The sequence below is a fragment of the Malaclemys terrapin genome, chromosome 3 (genome assembly GCF_027887155.1).
Source record: "Malaclemys terrapin pileata isolate rMalTer1 chromosome 3, rMalTer1.hap1, whole genome shotgun sequence".
Lineage (NCBI taxonomy): Eukaryota > Metazoa > Chordata > Testudines > Emydidae > Malaclemys > Malaclemys terrapin.
The window spans coordinates 83,837,222-83,854,640 of record NC_071507.1 but is presented as its reverse complement, the minus strand read 5'-3'; the positions used below and the strand labels follow the sequence as shown (position 1 = coordinate 83,854,640).

The following is a 17,419-nucleotide window of genomic DNA, read 5'->3' as shown; positions in this document are numbered from 1 at the left end:
CACTGTCCTTGTATAGTGATGTACTCTGACTGTCACGGTACAGATCTGATTGTTTAATAGTTCATGTGGTAATTAGGATGTGTTTAGATATTTCAAAGTATTGAATAATATATTTCCTTTTTTTCTTTTTCTTTAAATTAATTTGACAGTGAGAATTCTCGTCTCGCAGCAGAGGTGTACAAAGATATGCCAGAGACCAGCTTCACTCGGACAATATCCAATCCTGAGGTAGTCATGAAACGACGGCGACAACAGAAACTAGAGAAGAGAATGCAGGAGTTCCGCAGCTCTGATGGCCGGCCAGACTCAGGTAGTGATTCAGATTTGCTTCTTGTATGTTTTAATTTAATGATATACTACTTAAAGGAAGCTTAGCCCTTTTTTCACATGGCCAACAATTCTTGAAACTTTCTTTTATTAAATTAGTCCAGTGAAATCTAACTTACTCATACTAAAGCCAGTTTCTATATCTGATAACGGATTGTTTACTTTGGTCTTGTTGCTAGTAACATCTTCCCAAACAAAACAAAACAAAAAACACTTGCTAGAGTTTGCAAAAAAAAAAAAACTACTGCCAAACCATTAAGTAAAAATTAGTTCTGTAAAATTCCTGGACTTCAGTGTATCAATGTGTGTGGAGGTGTTTGGGGATTCAGGTAAACTAGGACACTGAAGAGCTTAAATTATCTCTGTTTATCACAACTCTCCTGTGTGTAACTGGATTTAGCTGTCAGAAAGGTTGTAAGATCTATTGTTAGAATGTGTGGTTTCCCATTCATGTCATTTATATTTCAGAAAAGGTTTCTGGGAAACAGTTTTAGTTTTGATTCAGTGATTGCATGCTCATTCTGATCCCAGGCCTTTTCTTTAAAAGGAAGGAGAAATGGATCTCTCAGGGAAATATGGAAGAAGCTGTATACTGGTGTTTTATAAGCAGAGTCTTTCTCAGATACATGAAATCAAATATTTATAGTAACAAATGAGAATCCCTTTATATAATGTGCTAAAAGATAGCTTTTTCTATTTGGGTGGGCACAGCGTTTGTATGTAGGGATGGGCAAGAGATGGAATCTATGAAAGGAGGAATTTGTAGAGTTTTGGTGTTAAGGTATACCAAAGAAGTCTGTTCAAACGTTTATGACTCTTAAATCTGTGATTGCATATCCCTTTGCTCAGATAAAATAGTAATTACATATATTTTCAAGGTGGAACCCTGAGGATTTATGCAGACAGTTTAAAACCAAATATACCATACAAGACCATTCTGCTGTCCACTACAGATACTGCAGACTTTGCAGTTATTGAAGCACTGGAGAAGTACGGTCTGGAAAAGGAAAATCCCAAGGATTACTGTATTGCTCGGGTAAGTAAAGCTGTTAACATCAAAACACTCCTGATGCTTATGTTTGAGGGGTTTTTCTTTTAAAACTTTTAAAAAATCAGCACAGTTTATCAAAGTTTGTTGATATTTTAATCTTAGAACTTGTATCTTGTCACTTAGATATGTTAGTAGTTCTTAAGCAATTCAATTATTTTCATTTTCATAAATCTTTAAAACGAACCTAAACCTTCCAGCTTGATAGCATTTTTATTGCTGCTTTGTTGCAAAGCAATGTGTAACTGATGGAAATATATTTTTATACTTAAATTGATACTGCAGTCTTATGCAACTATATCAAATAAATTTTAGTAAAGTTTATAAATTAAGGCCTCAGTCCTGCCAACACTTAAGTTTGTGAGAAACTTTGTGAAAGGTTGGTTGCACAGAACTAAATGGAATACTCAATACATAAGCGTTGGCAGGATCAGGCCCAAGTCTGACAAAGTACACATTTTGAGATATTTTCAGACGCTGTTCAATAATGTATAATAAGAGAGCTGTTCCTGAAGCTAAAATTGAATTTCAGTTTGGTATTTAATTTTTAGAAGTTGAATATATATTTTAAGGATGTCTAATTAAAAAACACCCTCAGCTCATTGAATGATATGAAAATGAGACAAATAGGTTTCTTTTAATTAATTTGGAAAAAAAAATCAAACTTTATATAGAATTTGTTTTTAATGTACCTATTAGCTGAGTGGTGTAGCTTCACTAGGGAGTGTCCATAGGCAACTCACCGATTAAAAATACAGCTCCATCTGCCCATTCCAGCTGTTGGGGTAAGGAGAGGATGGTGGTGGGATTTGAAATAAGGTGCTACGTCTGGGCCTTGTTTGTGAACTCCATCCTGTATATCGGCCTCTGGCTAGTACCTGTTTGATTTAAATTTGAAGCTGTTACTCCTCTAGTTGGTAGAAGGGACAAAAGGCTTTTCTCCATTCTTCTTGCCTTCCCCAAGACTCACTGGTTTTTGATGGGAAGGGGGGAAGGTGTCCTCTCTGCGCCACTTTTAGGCCTTGCCTACACTGCCACTTTACAGTGCTGAAACTTTCTTGCTCAGGGATGTGAAAAAACACCCCCCGAGCAATGTAAGATTCAGCACTGTAAAGTGGCGGTGTAGACAGTGCACCGGTGCTGGGAGCCGCGGTCCCAGGACTGGTAGCTACTCCCCTAAGGGGGTGGGTTTTTTTACAGTACTGGGAGAGCTCTCTCCCAGCGCTGGGGCCACGACTACACAGCCACACTAAAGTGCTGCCGCAGCAGTGCTTTAATCTTGGTAGTGAAGACATACCCTGAGTCTCCTAATTGTTGTGAATGGAGAGTGGGGAGTGATCCCTGCCATTCTAATCTTCTCCAGGCTCTGCTTTAAGCTTTTGGTTTTTTTTGTTTCTTTTTTTGTCTAACACTGCCATGCTCATAGCTCTCAGTGGCATTATCAGCTTGAAACTGATTTGTGACAGTTTCATCTGTTCCCACCTGGGTCTAAATAGCATCAAGGAATCTGACTAGAGATCTTTGATTCGATTTTCTGATGTTTGAGAGAACTGTGAATAGCTGCAGAGATACTGCAGCCTAAGACTGCAGCTTAGGAAGATAGCACTGAATCAGTTTCTCTTTGGTTCACTGTGGAGTGTCTTAAGAAAAAAAAAGTTTATATTTTGCAGAAGTAAGTGTCTTAAATCTTGTATGCATGCCAGAGAAATATTCCCTTACGATGGTGAATTTTTCAAGCCTTATCTTGTATGATTAAAATAAAGAAATGTAGTCTAAGGACTTTTGCATGAAGTTCAGCAAGGATTTTGCTGGTCTTGCCAAAGAAGCAAATTGCTTCTTTAATTTTGTAGGCTTGTGGAAAAGCATTAATGTGGAAAGTGGAAACTTTCCCCAGAAACTCAACTCTTCTTTGTATATCTAGTATGCTTTCATGTGTTTTTAAGGAGGTAACTGGTGATTTCCATAGATAATTATATAGATTTGTTTTGTGCTGTATCCTTATAAATGTGGCAGACCTGCTTTTCTGACTCTTTAGAGTCATTGTGGTTGGATAATATATTGTACTCTTCACTAACTGATCTGAATCTGCCACACTTCTGACACTGTAGTATATGAACTTAAATGTGGAAGTGATTTACTATTAGACTGAAATAACTTGAAAACCTAATTCTAGCTAAATGTTTTATGAAACTGAACTTTCCTGTAAAGAATTGCTTGAACTCTTTAATTAAAAAAAAAAAAAAAAGTCCTTGATTCAGCTTAGACTACATACATCATTATTTTCCTGACGGTGAGACATGTGAATAATGTGCTAAATAGATTAAATAAATAGATTTGGTTTCATTGTAACTTCTTTAGTACTGTTTATAGGAACTTTTAGTGAAATCACAGCTATCTGTCAGCATCCCGTGAACAATTTCTCCTCTTCCTCCAGTGTTGTAAAAGACTGCTATATTGAGATTTACCTTGTATTTATGATCTTCATTTAAAGCAGTCTTTGAAAAGCTGCATTAAACTGACCTAAAGTAACATCACTTTTTTAAAACGTTTTCCTCTCCTAGTGTTTAGCATTTTGAAAATATGGTTCTTTGTCTTTTTGTTGATAGTGTTGAGATGTCTTTGGGGAGGATTCAAGTGGTTGACATTTACTTAGCTATCTAATTGGATTTTAAATTATTTTACTGAGAAAAGACCCTTTATAATGCTTCATAAAATATCCATAATAAAGTTCATTTCACTTGTTCTGAAGTTTCACTTGAAAGACCAACATCCATATTTTGCCAGTGCTGACTTTTTGTTGGACATGGCTCCTTGGGGCTGTATTTATCATTTTTCTTCTCACATTTTGTTAGCCTATCTCTATACTGCAACTTTACCAGGTACGAGAATGGTGCCGTTCTAACTAAACATTAAGTGAATATAAGTTTTTGTTCCAATACTAATTTTTCTTTGTCTTTCAGCATGTTAATTGTGAGGTTCATTGCATATCATGAGATTCATTGCACACCTCTCAAGGTGTCTAATTAGACAATTTTGTCTAAGCTACCTGTACATATTAATTTGAATGTGACCTAAAACTTGGAAAATATTGTGTGGCATACAAGATTCTATTTTAGGATGTATCTGGATTATATTCTTAATTTAGGATGCTTTATTTCTTTTATTCCTTATCCTCAGATAAATTAACATTTTTTTGCCTGTAACGCACAAAATGAAAGCACACACATGCTGATGGATCATTTTCAAAGAAAAATTACACTTTTTGTAGATGACATGAAATGTTTTTGTTCTCCAGCATGTGAATAACATAAATGTTAGTGGCTGTTTTTGGGTAGCAGAGTCAGTGACCTTTAATTCTATCATAGTGATACGAAAAAATCTTACTACCACTGAGCTGATCTTTGTGATGATATAAGATTATAAATCAAAATTTTAATTTATTTTTAATAGATCACTAGTAACATGGCACACTGGCTTGTTGACAAAAAGTGGCAGGGCAAAAGCACAGCCTGTGGAAACTCACTGTTACATTTTTTAAAATATATATTAGAGCAGTGATCCCAAAACCGTGGTATGCTCCCCCTAGGGGTGTGTGGAGGAATATTTGAGTGGATGCAGCAGGACCTGGGCCAGCCCCCCACAGGGGGCGGGGAGGGAGCACCACCCAGCTCTGCCTCTAACCCCCTCTCCTCCCTCACCCCACTTTTGCCCCCAGCTCCACCTTCAGCCCAAGCTCTTCTGCTGAGCCAACTGTACATTAATGGAGGGGTGTGCGTACAGATTCCATTGCCGGTAAGGGAGGGGTGACAGGAAAAGTTTGGGTACCACTGTATTAGAGGTATAACTAGTAGCTTTTCCTGCAGCTTAAGTTGCCGAACACATCCTATTATAAGACAGTTTTTTTATAACTTCATCAAATTTTGACTGTTCAGGTTGAAATTTTCCATGCTGGTTATTTGTTTTAGGCTGAATATTTTGGGGGAAGTTTCAGCTAAAATGGTTCATCATACATTTCAGAAAATGAGGTTAGGAAAAAAATTATTTTGTCCATGTTAAAAAAATTGTTACATCCATTTCAATGAAATGCTGTAATGCTGCTTTGCTTTGGAGTGGGGGCTTGCCACAGGGGTTACCCTGGTATCAGTGATGTACCTTTTGCTGCCCCCATGAAAATCCACTCAAATTTGACCCAGTTATACACCTCTGAAAAAACCCACAGTTAGCACATGATAGGTAGTGGTTTGTTAGTGGCTTGCAGTGTTTTCTGAAGATTCTGACAAAGGTAATCCTCCACCAGACTATCAAGCAAACTTTAAGATTGGTTTGCATTGCCAGAGTGGCACAAAGTAGCATTAAGAGGGCCAAAGATCTAGTGCAGTACTGTACATTAATTGCGTTGGTCAAGATAATTATATGGTGCGTGTGTGTAGGGGGAATTGCGAAGTGAGAAGTAAGAGTGTGTGTGGGAGAGGATAATAAGCATGTTTGATTCTGATTTACAAACTGCGAAGACAAAATTAATTGCTTTATCAGAGGATGATAGTGTATCGTGAGTGAAATTTGTTTTTCCTTGGTGCCATGAGAAGTGTGATTGACCCTAGTTCAGCAAAGGGAGAGAATTAGAAAATAGGTTAATGTGTTGCTTGCTAAGGTTTTTTTTATATTTCTAGTTGCATAATTCACTATCTCAAAATAGAAGCTGTAGTGAGGAAAATCCATCGCTACGTCCTCGGTGCAAATCTGATAATTTTTCAGTGGAAACTCATAGTTAACTTTCCTTTATAGGTTATGCTTCCTCCTGGTGCTCAACACTCTGATGATAAAGGTGCTAAAGAAATTATCCTTGATGATGATGAGTGCCCACTTCAAATATTCAGGGAATGGTCTAGTGATAAAGGTATATTTAAAATATTATACAGAAATGTAAGATAGTCCAAGCCATCTGTGTAAAGTAGGAGGTTCATTTGAATTATATTTTGCAGTGTTCAGTTGTATTGTATTCTTTTTTTTTTTTAAATAATCCATGTCCAGAATTTTCCAGGGTAACTTCAAGGCCGACAGTAAAATTTTCTTATTCTTTATGGTTAAATACATTCTCAAAATGTACAATAAAGTGGAAGAATTTACCAAAGTCCTTAAAATTGACTAGTGGGGTAAAATAAATGACGCATTAAAAAAAAAAATCTATGGTTTCATGAACCTTAAATAATTTAACTTAATAAAAATACAAGGAACATATTGAATATGCTATGTTATAAGCAATATGAAGAACATTTACTGCTTTATGGATGTTCTATTTGTTTACGCATTGGTAGTAGGACTCAGTGGATGTGTATAATGTTGTTGTGTTTTAGGAATACTAGTCTTTCAGTTGAAAAGACGGCCTTCTGACTATATCCCAAAGAAAACCAAGAAACAAACTGATGGAAAGCCATTAAAGGGGAAGGAAAGAGTTGACGGGTCTGGCTATGGCTCTTGCCTTCCTCCTGAGAAACTACCCTACCTGGTGGAATTAAGCCCAGGTAAGAGTTCTGATTTGTAACTGATGGAGTTTTTGTAACAGATCACACTTCAGATTGAATTATAGATTTGTTATATTGAGCTTTCAGATTTGGTACTTTAAGTACAGTGGTTAAAACACTTAATGGATATCACTTCAGTAGCAGATTTTCTCTGAGCTTTTACTAGCTAGCTACAAAAATGAGCTTTAAAGTGTTGCAAAGGAACCTTTGTTTGATATTCTTTAACTTTCCATATTTTTAGAAGATTCATCTAAAAAAATAAGTTGTTCACTGAAGGCAGATCACAAAGTATTAAAAAAAAAAAAAGAAAGCATAAACTGGAGTTTTGTTTGGATTTTGTTAAACTTGATAGATACATCACTGTATTTAGATTTCTTATACACTTTTATCACCTTTTAACACCTTATTTATAGATGTCTTTCAATATTACAACTTAATATGAAAAAGTAGTTGTACATAGGGTTGCCACCTTAAGTAGAATAAATTGAGACTTTCATAGAACTGTATTCCTTTTGTGGTTTACAAGTGTATAGATTGTGTACATATTTGAGGCTTCAGATTGGTAGAAGTAGTATCATGTAGCTGGTTCTACTGTAAACACGACTTCTTTTAAAAAGTTTGTTGCTAAAATCTGAATTACCTAATTGCTTTACCATATACTGCAGCACAGTTATTAAATCATTACTATGGGCTGTGAAATATTATACATAGAAGTATACTTGCATGTATTTCTCTGATTTTTCTTTAAAATAATTTGTTTTATTTTCTAATATACAAAAACCATCTACATTTGATCTCCAAATGATTAGCAAAAATGAGGTTTTATTGCCACTGTTCAGGGTGCTCCATGAACAACATCATAATTTTATGAGAAACATCCTGAAGTGCTGGTATCTGCTGTTTCTTCTTTGAGTAGTGTCCCTATGGGTGCTCCATGTCAGTGGTTGTGCACTCCATGCACCTTGGATCGGAGATTTTCATTAGCAGTGTCCGTTCAGCCTGCACATGTGCCATTGATATCTTTGTGCCCAGCACCAAAGCTATATCAGGCTGCCTGGGTGAACTGCCTTCTGTTCCTTATCAACTGCCTTTGCTGGTCCACTTGGTGTTTGCCTTGGCTTTTGCTGTGCTTTTTTTTATCCCAACTTAGCTAGCTAGTTGGTTCTTAGTTTGTTGAAGTAGTTTGTAATTTCTTTTGTTTAAAACAAAAAAAAGTGTTGTTGTTTTTTTTTTTCTCCCAAAAAAGATTGTTGTGGCATAGCTGGGCTGTGAAGTTCTTATAGCATGTTGGGGGGGGGGGGGGGGGTTCAGAAAGAAAAAGGTTGAGAACCCCTCCTCTAGAGCTGTGCGCAGACACAAAATTGGTATCCACATCCGATGTGCGATCCGCAAATGTGGTCCATGGATATCTGCGGATTTGCAGGGCTCTAGAAATCTTCCAGTCACTTTTCAACTCCTCTTCCAGGACACCAGTTCACTGCTGCATCCCAATCTGATGTTCTCTGCCTCAAGGTCTGTCTCCTTGATGGGTCACAGGACTAGAGTTATCCTGTTCTGCAGAGGTACAGCACATATCATTATATAGTAGGAAGAATTCTACCAGATATACTTGCCTTCAGAAATGGAGAAGTTTTGTTCACTAATGTGAACTCTAGGGCACTGTCCTGACTTCTGCCCCTCTTCCACTTGTTCTGGAATATCTGTTGCATCTAATGAAAACAGTACTGTCACTTAGTTCTCTTAAGGTTCATCTGGCAGCCCTAATGGCCTTTCAGACCACTGTTGAGGGGTTCTTCCTATTTGGTCAGCCTGCAACTGCAAGGTTCATGAAAGGCCTGGGAAATCTCTTTCCACCTGTAAAAGTTCTTGCTCCTATTTGGGACCTTAATCTGGTTCTTTAAAGTCTCATGAAGCCTTCTTTGAACTGATGGTGACCTGCTCCTTACTGAATTTATTTATGAAAACAGCTTTCCTAGTGGCTATTACCTCAGCCCATAGAGATGGAGAGACTAGGGCCTTAATAGCAGACCCTCCTTTCACAGTTTTCTACGAGGATAAGGTTTCCTTATATCTGCATCCCAGGTTCCTTCTAACGTGTCATTAACCTGCCAGTTTTCTTTCTGAAACCGCCTGAGTCCTGTCTGGAGACTGTGCTCTGTATGCTAGATGTCAGAAGGGCGTTTATCCTTCTACCACATAAGACTAAACCATTTCCTCAATCGCCTAGACTGTCTGTTTTGTTTCCAGACAGATCCATGATCTCTGCTGTTTCTACCCAGGTGCTAACGAAATAGATTTCAGGGTGTATTATAGCTTGTTACAGTGTTGCCAGCATTCCAGCTCCTGCCTGTGTGTCAGCTCACTGGATGACTCTACTTACATCTATGACTCGACTTAAAAATGTAGCAGTTGCTGAGATCTGTGAAGCTGCTACATGGTCTTCAGTACATACCTCCTTCAGACATCATGCTTTAGTTGATGCCTCTAGATCTACTGCGGCAGTTGGTGGTGCAGTCCTTTCCTCTGTAATGGACCCAACTCTGAAGTGCTACCACTTGAGTCGATCTAACTTATGTCACTCAGGTGTGAAAAAGACCCCCCCCCCCCCAAAACGATGCAAGTTACAGCGACATAAGCACTGTCCATGCTTGTGCTATGTCGGCAAGAGACACTTTCCAGCGGACATAGCATCTCCCTCTCGTGGAGGTGGAATAATTTGCCAGTGGGAGAGTTCTCCCCAGTTGGGATAAAGTGTCTTCACCAGACCCGCTACAGTGGCGCAGCTGCGTTGGTGCAGTTGCGCTGTTGTAGCGCTTCTAGTGTAGACCTGCCCTCAGTGATGGAGAAAAGGAACTAAGGGCAGTTTGCACGTGCAGCCTGTTATAGTCTCTGTGTGGGGCACGAGCATATCAACACAGCACATGGGCATGCTGAACGGACATCATTGCTAATGAAAATCTCCGATCAAAGGTGCATGCAGCGCACATGCACCTGAAGTGGAGCGCCCATCGGGGCACACATCTCGAAGAAGTACAGTTACTCCACTGGGTGAGTTACTTTTTCATAGCATATCAGGGTTTTTTTTATTATTATTATTAAATGTATAATTTGTTTTTTCAGTGTATCTTTAGTGTTTTAGCCTTTTAGGGATTAAACCTAGATTTAAAAAAAAAAAATTTTTTTTTGTTAGTATTAGTTCTTTGTAGTTCTGTTTTACTGGTTATGTAATTTGGCTGTACTGTTTGTGTATTTGAATTGGTTCTTTCAGTAGATGTAATTTGATGTATTTGTTCTGGAATTTGAAAGTTGTAGTGGATGGGACACTTTGTATTAAGTGATTTTTGAATCAGTTAACCTTTTGGCTGCAGTATTCCTGTGGTACTATTTTAAATTATGATTTTGTTTAAATCAGTAAAAATTCAGATAATGGCTGGTGAGGTCAGCAGAACATGTGGCACATGCCAGAAATGTGTGTTTTGTTTTTATTTTTAGGACTAAAGTTAATGAGATTTGCCTTTGAATTTCATAAGAAATTAAAATGCTTAAAACAATCTTTTTTTGGTTCTGGTCTAAATTTTCTGCTTATGGAGCCTAGTTGTTTTAGTATTAAACTATTGTGCATCTGGCCAGTGGAACGAGACATCCAATAATCAATAGATAAAGAATCTTAAAATGAGACAGGTGGCAACTCTGTATACAGTTAACTAACTACAGCCTTTGCACTTTGCTTGGACACTGATCTATTGTTTGTGCTTTCTTCTAACAGCTAATTGTTGGCTTCTTAAACAATAATAGAAATTAATCCATCCACTTACTTTTCAGGATTAAAGTCCTTGTAGGTTTTCAAGTTGAAAGAGTTAAATGCACTGCATCCTTTTAAATTGAATAAGCATTGTCTGGCTACAGTTTCACCCTTTCCTGTCTTTTCTTTTCCTGCCTTCTTCCGCATGTTCTGCATGGTATCTGTCCTGCTGGTGCTGCCTTCACCTGGGTCCTGTGCATGTGTTTCTAACCCCAGGGAGAAGGAATCACTTTGCCTACTACAACTATCACACTTACGAAGGTAATGCTGTATTTAATACTGTTCTTTCTCCCTACTCACTAAAAACAGTGCTGGCAAAAAATAAAAAAAAAAACATTTTTTCTCAAAGAATGAAAGACTGTCCTTTTTTTGAAATGGGCAATTTATTATATGAAACACTGATTTTCCTGCATATATCAGATTAATTTTAAATAGTCTAATTACTGGTGAAGAGGTGTCAAATAGGTCTTCAATTAATCAGATACTATTAACCCAAGAGCTAAACCTTCCAGCTAAGGCTCACAACTGGATTTCATAAGGCCTTTCCCTGTGGTTAAAAGGCAGCACTCTACTGTGAAGGAAAATGCTCCCTTATTTGCCTTGTTGCAGAACACAAGGGGAGTGGTGATATTTTTTTTTTTTTTTTTTTTTTTTTTTTAAACCACCTTCTCCCTGACTGTAGAGGGGGGAAGGATTTTTTCTGAATGCTCTCTTGGCTGTCCGAGTGAGGATGAAGTATTCAGTAATCTTTGCTGCTTAGGCGGATGCTTGGACCACTGGAAGAACTCTCTCTTCTGTCTTCCCTATAGAGTCCCAGTGGCAATCTTCGGTATTTCTCAAAAAGCTGGATACGCTACTCCGTGCTCTATATGATACGTCTATTAGGCAGAGCATTGATCAGAGGGACTCACCCACATAGATTCCAAGGCCAGAAAGGCCCTGATCATCTAGTCTGATTTCCTGTTATTACACAAACCATAAAACTTCCCCAAAATAATTCTTAGAGCATATATTTTTAGAAAAGCATCCAGTCTTGATTGAAAAACTTGATTTGATTTTAAAATGACCAGTAATGGAAAATCCACCTTAATAGTGGTAAAAATGTTCCAATGGCTAATTACCTTCAGACTGTTAAAAATTTAAGCCTTATTTCCAGTCTGAAATTGTCTAGCTATTGGATCTTGTTACACCTTCCTCTGCTTGATTGAAGAGCACAATAGCAAATATTTGTTGCCCATGTAGCTACTTTTAAACTGTAATCAAGTCTCTCTCCCCTCCCCCCATTAACATTCTTGTTAGGCTCAAGGAGCTCAGTCTATTTAGCTTATCACTATAAGGCATGTTGTCTAATCCTTTAATCATTCTCATGGCTTTTCTCTGGACCCTCTCCAACTTAACATCCTTCTGGAATTGTGTACACCAGAACTGGACACAGTATTCCAGCACTGGTCACACCAGTGCCAAATATATGGCTAAAATAACCTCTCTACTCCTACTCAAGATTCCTTTGTGTATACACCCAAGGATCTCGTTAGCCCTTTTGGCCATAGTGTCACATTGGGAGCTCATGTTCAGCTGATTATCTCCAAATCTTTTTCAGAGTCACTGCTTCCCAGGACAGAGTCCCCAATTCTGAGCTAAGGGAAATATATCTAAACATATACGGCCTTTATGATTGCTGCCAAAAGATTTTTGGAAAAAAAATTCGAATTTAATAATTACTCAATGTAAAATTCTATGAGGGATGAGATGAGGAACCACAGCAGGGCTGCACTCAGTTATAAGTCTCCAATTTTAAAGCTCTGCTCATAACCTGCTTTACAAATCATTGCAGTGTTCTTTGATTCTCCTGTTAATGTAACACAATATGTAGTTACAGCCTATTTTGCCAAACAGGAGAAGCGTGCAAAGCAGCTTGCTTACTACTTGAGAAACTACTATGGTAAAGCCTTTACTAATACACCATTTCCCAATTTATTTAGCAGTTCTCTTATTTTGTCTTTGTTCCATAGAGTACTTTAAAGACAGTAGTGTTTTTTTTATATCAGCAGTGATATTACAGTGTATAAGTGTAGTATCTTTGCTTGGTGAAATAATAATCCCCTCTGCAGACATTTGGCATCTGGCTCCATTGTTTTATGGAGCTTACTCCAGTTTCACAGAGAGCATTGTCCCATAGAGTTGAAAAGCCTCATGAAATCTTGATTACAGAGAGTAGATTTCATCATGGAGGAATAACTCGTATTACAATTGCAGGTTTTCCACTCAAGCAGTTTTTGTTCTTTAAAATATATTACTTAATGTATTTTTCACCAATTCCTACTATAGGAAACTATATTTAAGATTGTGGAAGACGCCTTTCCTTTGTTGGAGCTCTTCATATATTAGAGCCTGTATATTAAGCTGTTTTCCAATGTTCAAAGTCTTCTGTTTTACAGTAGAAGTTACCTCCTCACTGAGTGTGTACTATTGTCACAGTCTTAGCCATCTAGACTGTTTTCCCACAAGGGCCTGGCAGACTTTATACTGACTAGCTTCACGCCACAATTGCAATTACTGCCTGATAGTTGTGCATTTTGCTGCCAGATGTATCCCTCACATTCTGTCTAGTGTATAATCTTGTTAGCCTTACAGCTGTTGCATTCACAAGAGCAGTTGACTAATCAGTTGGGATGCAAAAATATACATTAATTCTATCTTTGGTACCATCCCTGGTGCTTTTCCTCACTGTATGTTTCGCAAATATAGCTCTCACATAAACAATGGGAAGCTATTAAGGATAAGGGCCCAGTGACCAAATTAGAAGTGGGAGGTTGGGATCTGGAGCCAGATGGGCACAGGGAGTAGTTGATGTAGCTGGAGATGCAGAATGACTGGTGTATATAGGAGACTACTGTATACCCTCTGAAACCTGGATTGTGATTTTGCCAAATAATTCCTTCTCCCACCCAAAGAAAGAATTTGCAGATGAGTCTCCAGTTCTTGGGACTCCCTCACAAACCCAGGGTTCGATTGATGGGCACAGGTCATCCAGGCAACACCAGTAGCTCTCCAGAATTCTTCCATAACTTGTCTCAATTTACCAGAACCATTTATATTGTAATTAAACATCTTGTAATGGTGAATTGAGAAGAACTATGGTAATATTGTTTGACCTTATTGCCTGGTCCCATCAGATACAGCAAAATAAGAGGAGGAAAAAGACATCTGACTGCTGCCTTGGTTCAGGTCTCCTGACCAGGCTGGTCTCAAAGACCAAATTTCCTAGCTATGAATATGCGTGGTGGTGTGTAGAGAAATATTGTCAATCCCAGCAGCTCAGAAATCATGATTTAAAAAAAAAAAATAACCTTTTCACTTACGAGCCTTTAGAATTCATGTTTTCAAGATTTGCTCTGCCTCCGGAGGTCTAGAAACTAGTTTTAAATAAAAGCTGAGACTCTTATACAATAACTGAACTCCAGGAGTTCAGGCTTTAAGAAAAACATGAAATATTGGGAGAACTGGCAACACTGACAGAGGCAGGAGGTAGAACTAAGGCGAAAGCAACAGAGGGTCCTGTGGCACCTTTAAGACTAACAGAAGTACAGGGAGCATAAGCTTTCATGGGTGAGAACCTCACTTCTTCAGATGCAAGACTTGCGTCTGATGAAGTGGGCATTCACCCACGAAAGCTTATGCTCCAATACTTCTGTTAGTCTTAAAGGTGCCACAGGACCCTCGGTTGCTTATTACAGATTCAGACTAACACGGCTACCCCTCTGACAAGGAGAAAGGGACGTACCATGGCTGAGAAGCTGCAGAGACAGCCAGGCATGCTACTATCAACACCTTAGCTCAGTGGTGATTCTCTGTTTACAGTTACATTTTGAGGCCTATCAGGTAGACCGTGTTTAATCCATTTAATATGTTATACGTAAATTGCATAGCATTCTATCTTTTAATCAAAATATTTCGATGTACCAAGTCAAATTACAGAAGTCTAAATATATTATATCAACACTATTCCTTTATCAGCCAAACTTATAATCTCATTTAAAAAAAAAAATCAAGTGGGGCCTGGTTTATACATAAAACTTGCATCAACCTAGCTGTGTTGCTGAGGGCTGTGAAAAATTTCACACCCTAAGCACCATAATCAGGTCAACATAATCCCTGTTGTAGAAGTAGCTAGATCCACAGAACAATTCTTCCATCAACCTAGCTACTGCTTCTGAGAGGTTGACTGCCTACATTGATGGAAAAACCTCTTCCGTCAATGTAGCAACATGTACACTATGTGCTACACCAGCAAAATTGCAACACCATAGCTGTACCACCATAATGGCTATAGTATAGACATACCCTTAGTTTGACAGGATTAGCTGTAGTTGATGAGAGATTTAAGATAATCAGAAGTAAGACACACTTCAATTGAAATAAAAGTATCCACACAAGTTTGAGCAGTTACATTTGCAACTAAATCTGTATGTAGAATTTAATCAGAAAAATATGAATGATGATTGGAAATTGTTTAAGAACACTTTATTAGGTTCCCAAAAAGTCTCAATGCCACAATCAAGGAAGAAGACCATATTGGTTAAAAAATGCAACCAGGTTTAGAGGGGATGTGAAGGCAGCTATGCTAGAGAGATAGAGATATAAAACAAATGGAAGAAAGGGGAAGCTGATAGTAATTAATATAAATCAGAAACAAGGAATTGTAGAAAGCTGATAAGGAAAGCAAAGGGACACAAGGAGAAATTGATGGCCATCACAACTTAAAACCAATAAGGAGGTGTTTTTAAAAGTATGTTAGAAACAAAAAGAATCATAACAATTGTATTGATCCCTTACTAGATGAAAATAGTGGAATTATCAATAATACGGCAAAGTCAAACACGTTCAATAAATATTTCTGCTCTACATTTGGGGAAAAACCAGGTGATGTAGTCACATATAACACTCTTTCCAGTCCACTAGTTTCTTAAGAGGATGTTAAACAGGTGTTTCTAAAGTTAGACTTTTTTTTAAATGAGCAGGTTATATAACGTGCATCAAAGAGTATTTTATAGAGCTAGCTGGACCATTAATGTTGATTTTCAGTGAGTATTGGAACATCAAACAGGAACATCAAGGGGGTTGGTCCCTCAGGGATTGGCTCTTGACCCTGTACTATTTAACAGTTTGAGTAATAACCTGGCAGGAAACATAAAATCATCACTGATAAAATTTGCAGATGACTCAAAAATTGGAGTGGGGTAAATAATGAAGAGGACAGGTCACAGATACAGAATGATCTGGAGTGTTTAGTAAACTGGGTGCAAGTAAACAATAGGTATTTTAATATGGCAAAATGTAAGAGTGTGTGTGTGTATATGTGTGTGTGTATATATAAGCCATACTTACAGAATAGGAAAAGCAGTGACTCTGAAAAAGATTTGGGAGTTGTAGTGATAATCAGCTGAACATTAGCTCCCGGTGTGATGCTGTGACCCAAAGGGCTAATACGATCCTGGAATTGCAGCTGGTATTGGAATACTATGTCCAGTTTTGGTGTCCACAATTCAAGAAGGATGTTGATGAGTAGAGCCATGAGAATGATTAAAGAATTAGAAAACCTACCTTATAGTGGTAGACTCAAGGAGCTCAATCTAGTTAGTTTAATAAAGTGAAGGCTAAGGATGACTTGACTGCAGTCTACAAGCATCTATATGGGGAGCAAATATTGATAATTGGCTCTTCTGTCTTGCAGAAAAAGGTATAACATGATCCAATGGCTGGAAGTTGAAGCTAGACAAATTTAGACTGGAAATAAGGTGTAAATTTTTAACAGTGAGTAAACTTAGTGGAACAACTTAGCAAGGATCATGGTGGATTCTCTGTCACTGAAGATTTTTAAATCATGTTTGGATGTTTTTCTAAAAGATCTGCTTTAGGAATTATTTTGGGGAAGTTATCTGGCTTGTGGTTAATACAGGGGGTCAAACTAAATGATCACAATGGCCACTTTTGGTCTTGGAATATGTGAATCAATGAAGTAAACCTGCCTGGTTTAAACAGAGGTGTGTGTCCAACATTGCCTTTTGCACTGGTCTAACTAAATCAGTTTAAAATTACACCTTTAAACTGGTGCTACTCTGTGCATAGCTAGCTAAATAATGATGTATATATCCAGAGTATGTAATACTGAATGGTAGTATACTTTGTTTCAAGAGTCTACCTTCCTCAAATTTATAAATTCAGTGTGTAGTATCTTTGAATTGGTAGTTATGAAAGTGGCTATATATCAGTGGTACAGTGCACTGATTTTTTTTTGTAGCATGATTAAACAAATATATGAACATTTTGATCAAAACTAGTTTTGCAAAACAAATGGTGTATGAAGTTCCATCTTTCATTTTATATTTTTAAGCTAAAAGATGAATGACAAAGCACTAGGAAAGTTAATAGTGCCTTATATGTTATCAGCTTACTTGTTGCTATATTTTAATAAGTATCCGTGGTGGGCAATGTTGTGGGTTTTTTTAACTGTGCAGTACATGCTTATTACAACTGGAGCTGGTCAGAATTTGGAGTTTTGTCAGAACAAAATCAATTTTTTAAAGATTTCCCATGAACCAGGGGGAAAAAAAACCAAACACAACAAGAAACCACTGAAAAATGGTATTTCTGAAACTAAATATGCTCCACTGATCCTGGACAAAATTAGTTGAATCTGAAGTGTTTTGTGAAACTTTC

The 17,419-nt window shown here is 37.6% G+C and overlaps 1 protein-coding gene across 16 annotated transcripts in view; it reads left to right on the top strand.

Annotated features, from left to right (window-relative positions):
* Window positions 1–17,419, top strand: part of AFDN (afadin, adherens junction formation factor) — a 220,145-nt gene that overhangs the window by 89,877 nt on the left and 112,849 nt on the right. For all 16 annotated transcript variants that reach the window (XM_054021691.1, XM_054021692.1, XM_054021690.1 and 13 more), the window contains exons 5-8: window positions 150–310; window positions 1,206–1,363; window positions 6,161–6,272; window positions 6,730–6,897. In XM_054021691.1, the coding sequence (XP_053877666.1) occupies window positions 150–310; window positions 1,206–1,363; window positions 6,161–6,272; window positions 6,730–6,897 (599 nt within the window). The remainder of the gene's footprint in view (window positions 1–149; window positions 311–1,205; window positions 1,364–6,160; window positions 6,273–6,729; window positions 6,898–17,419) is intronic.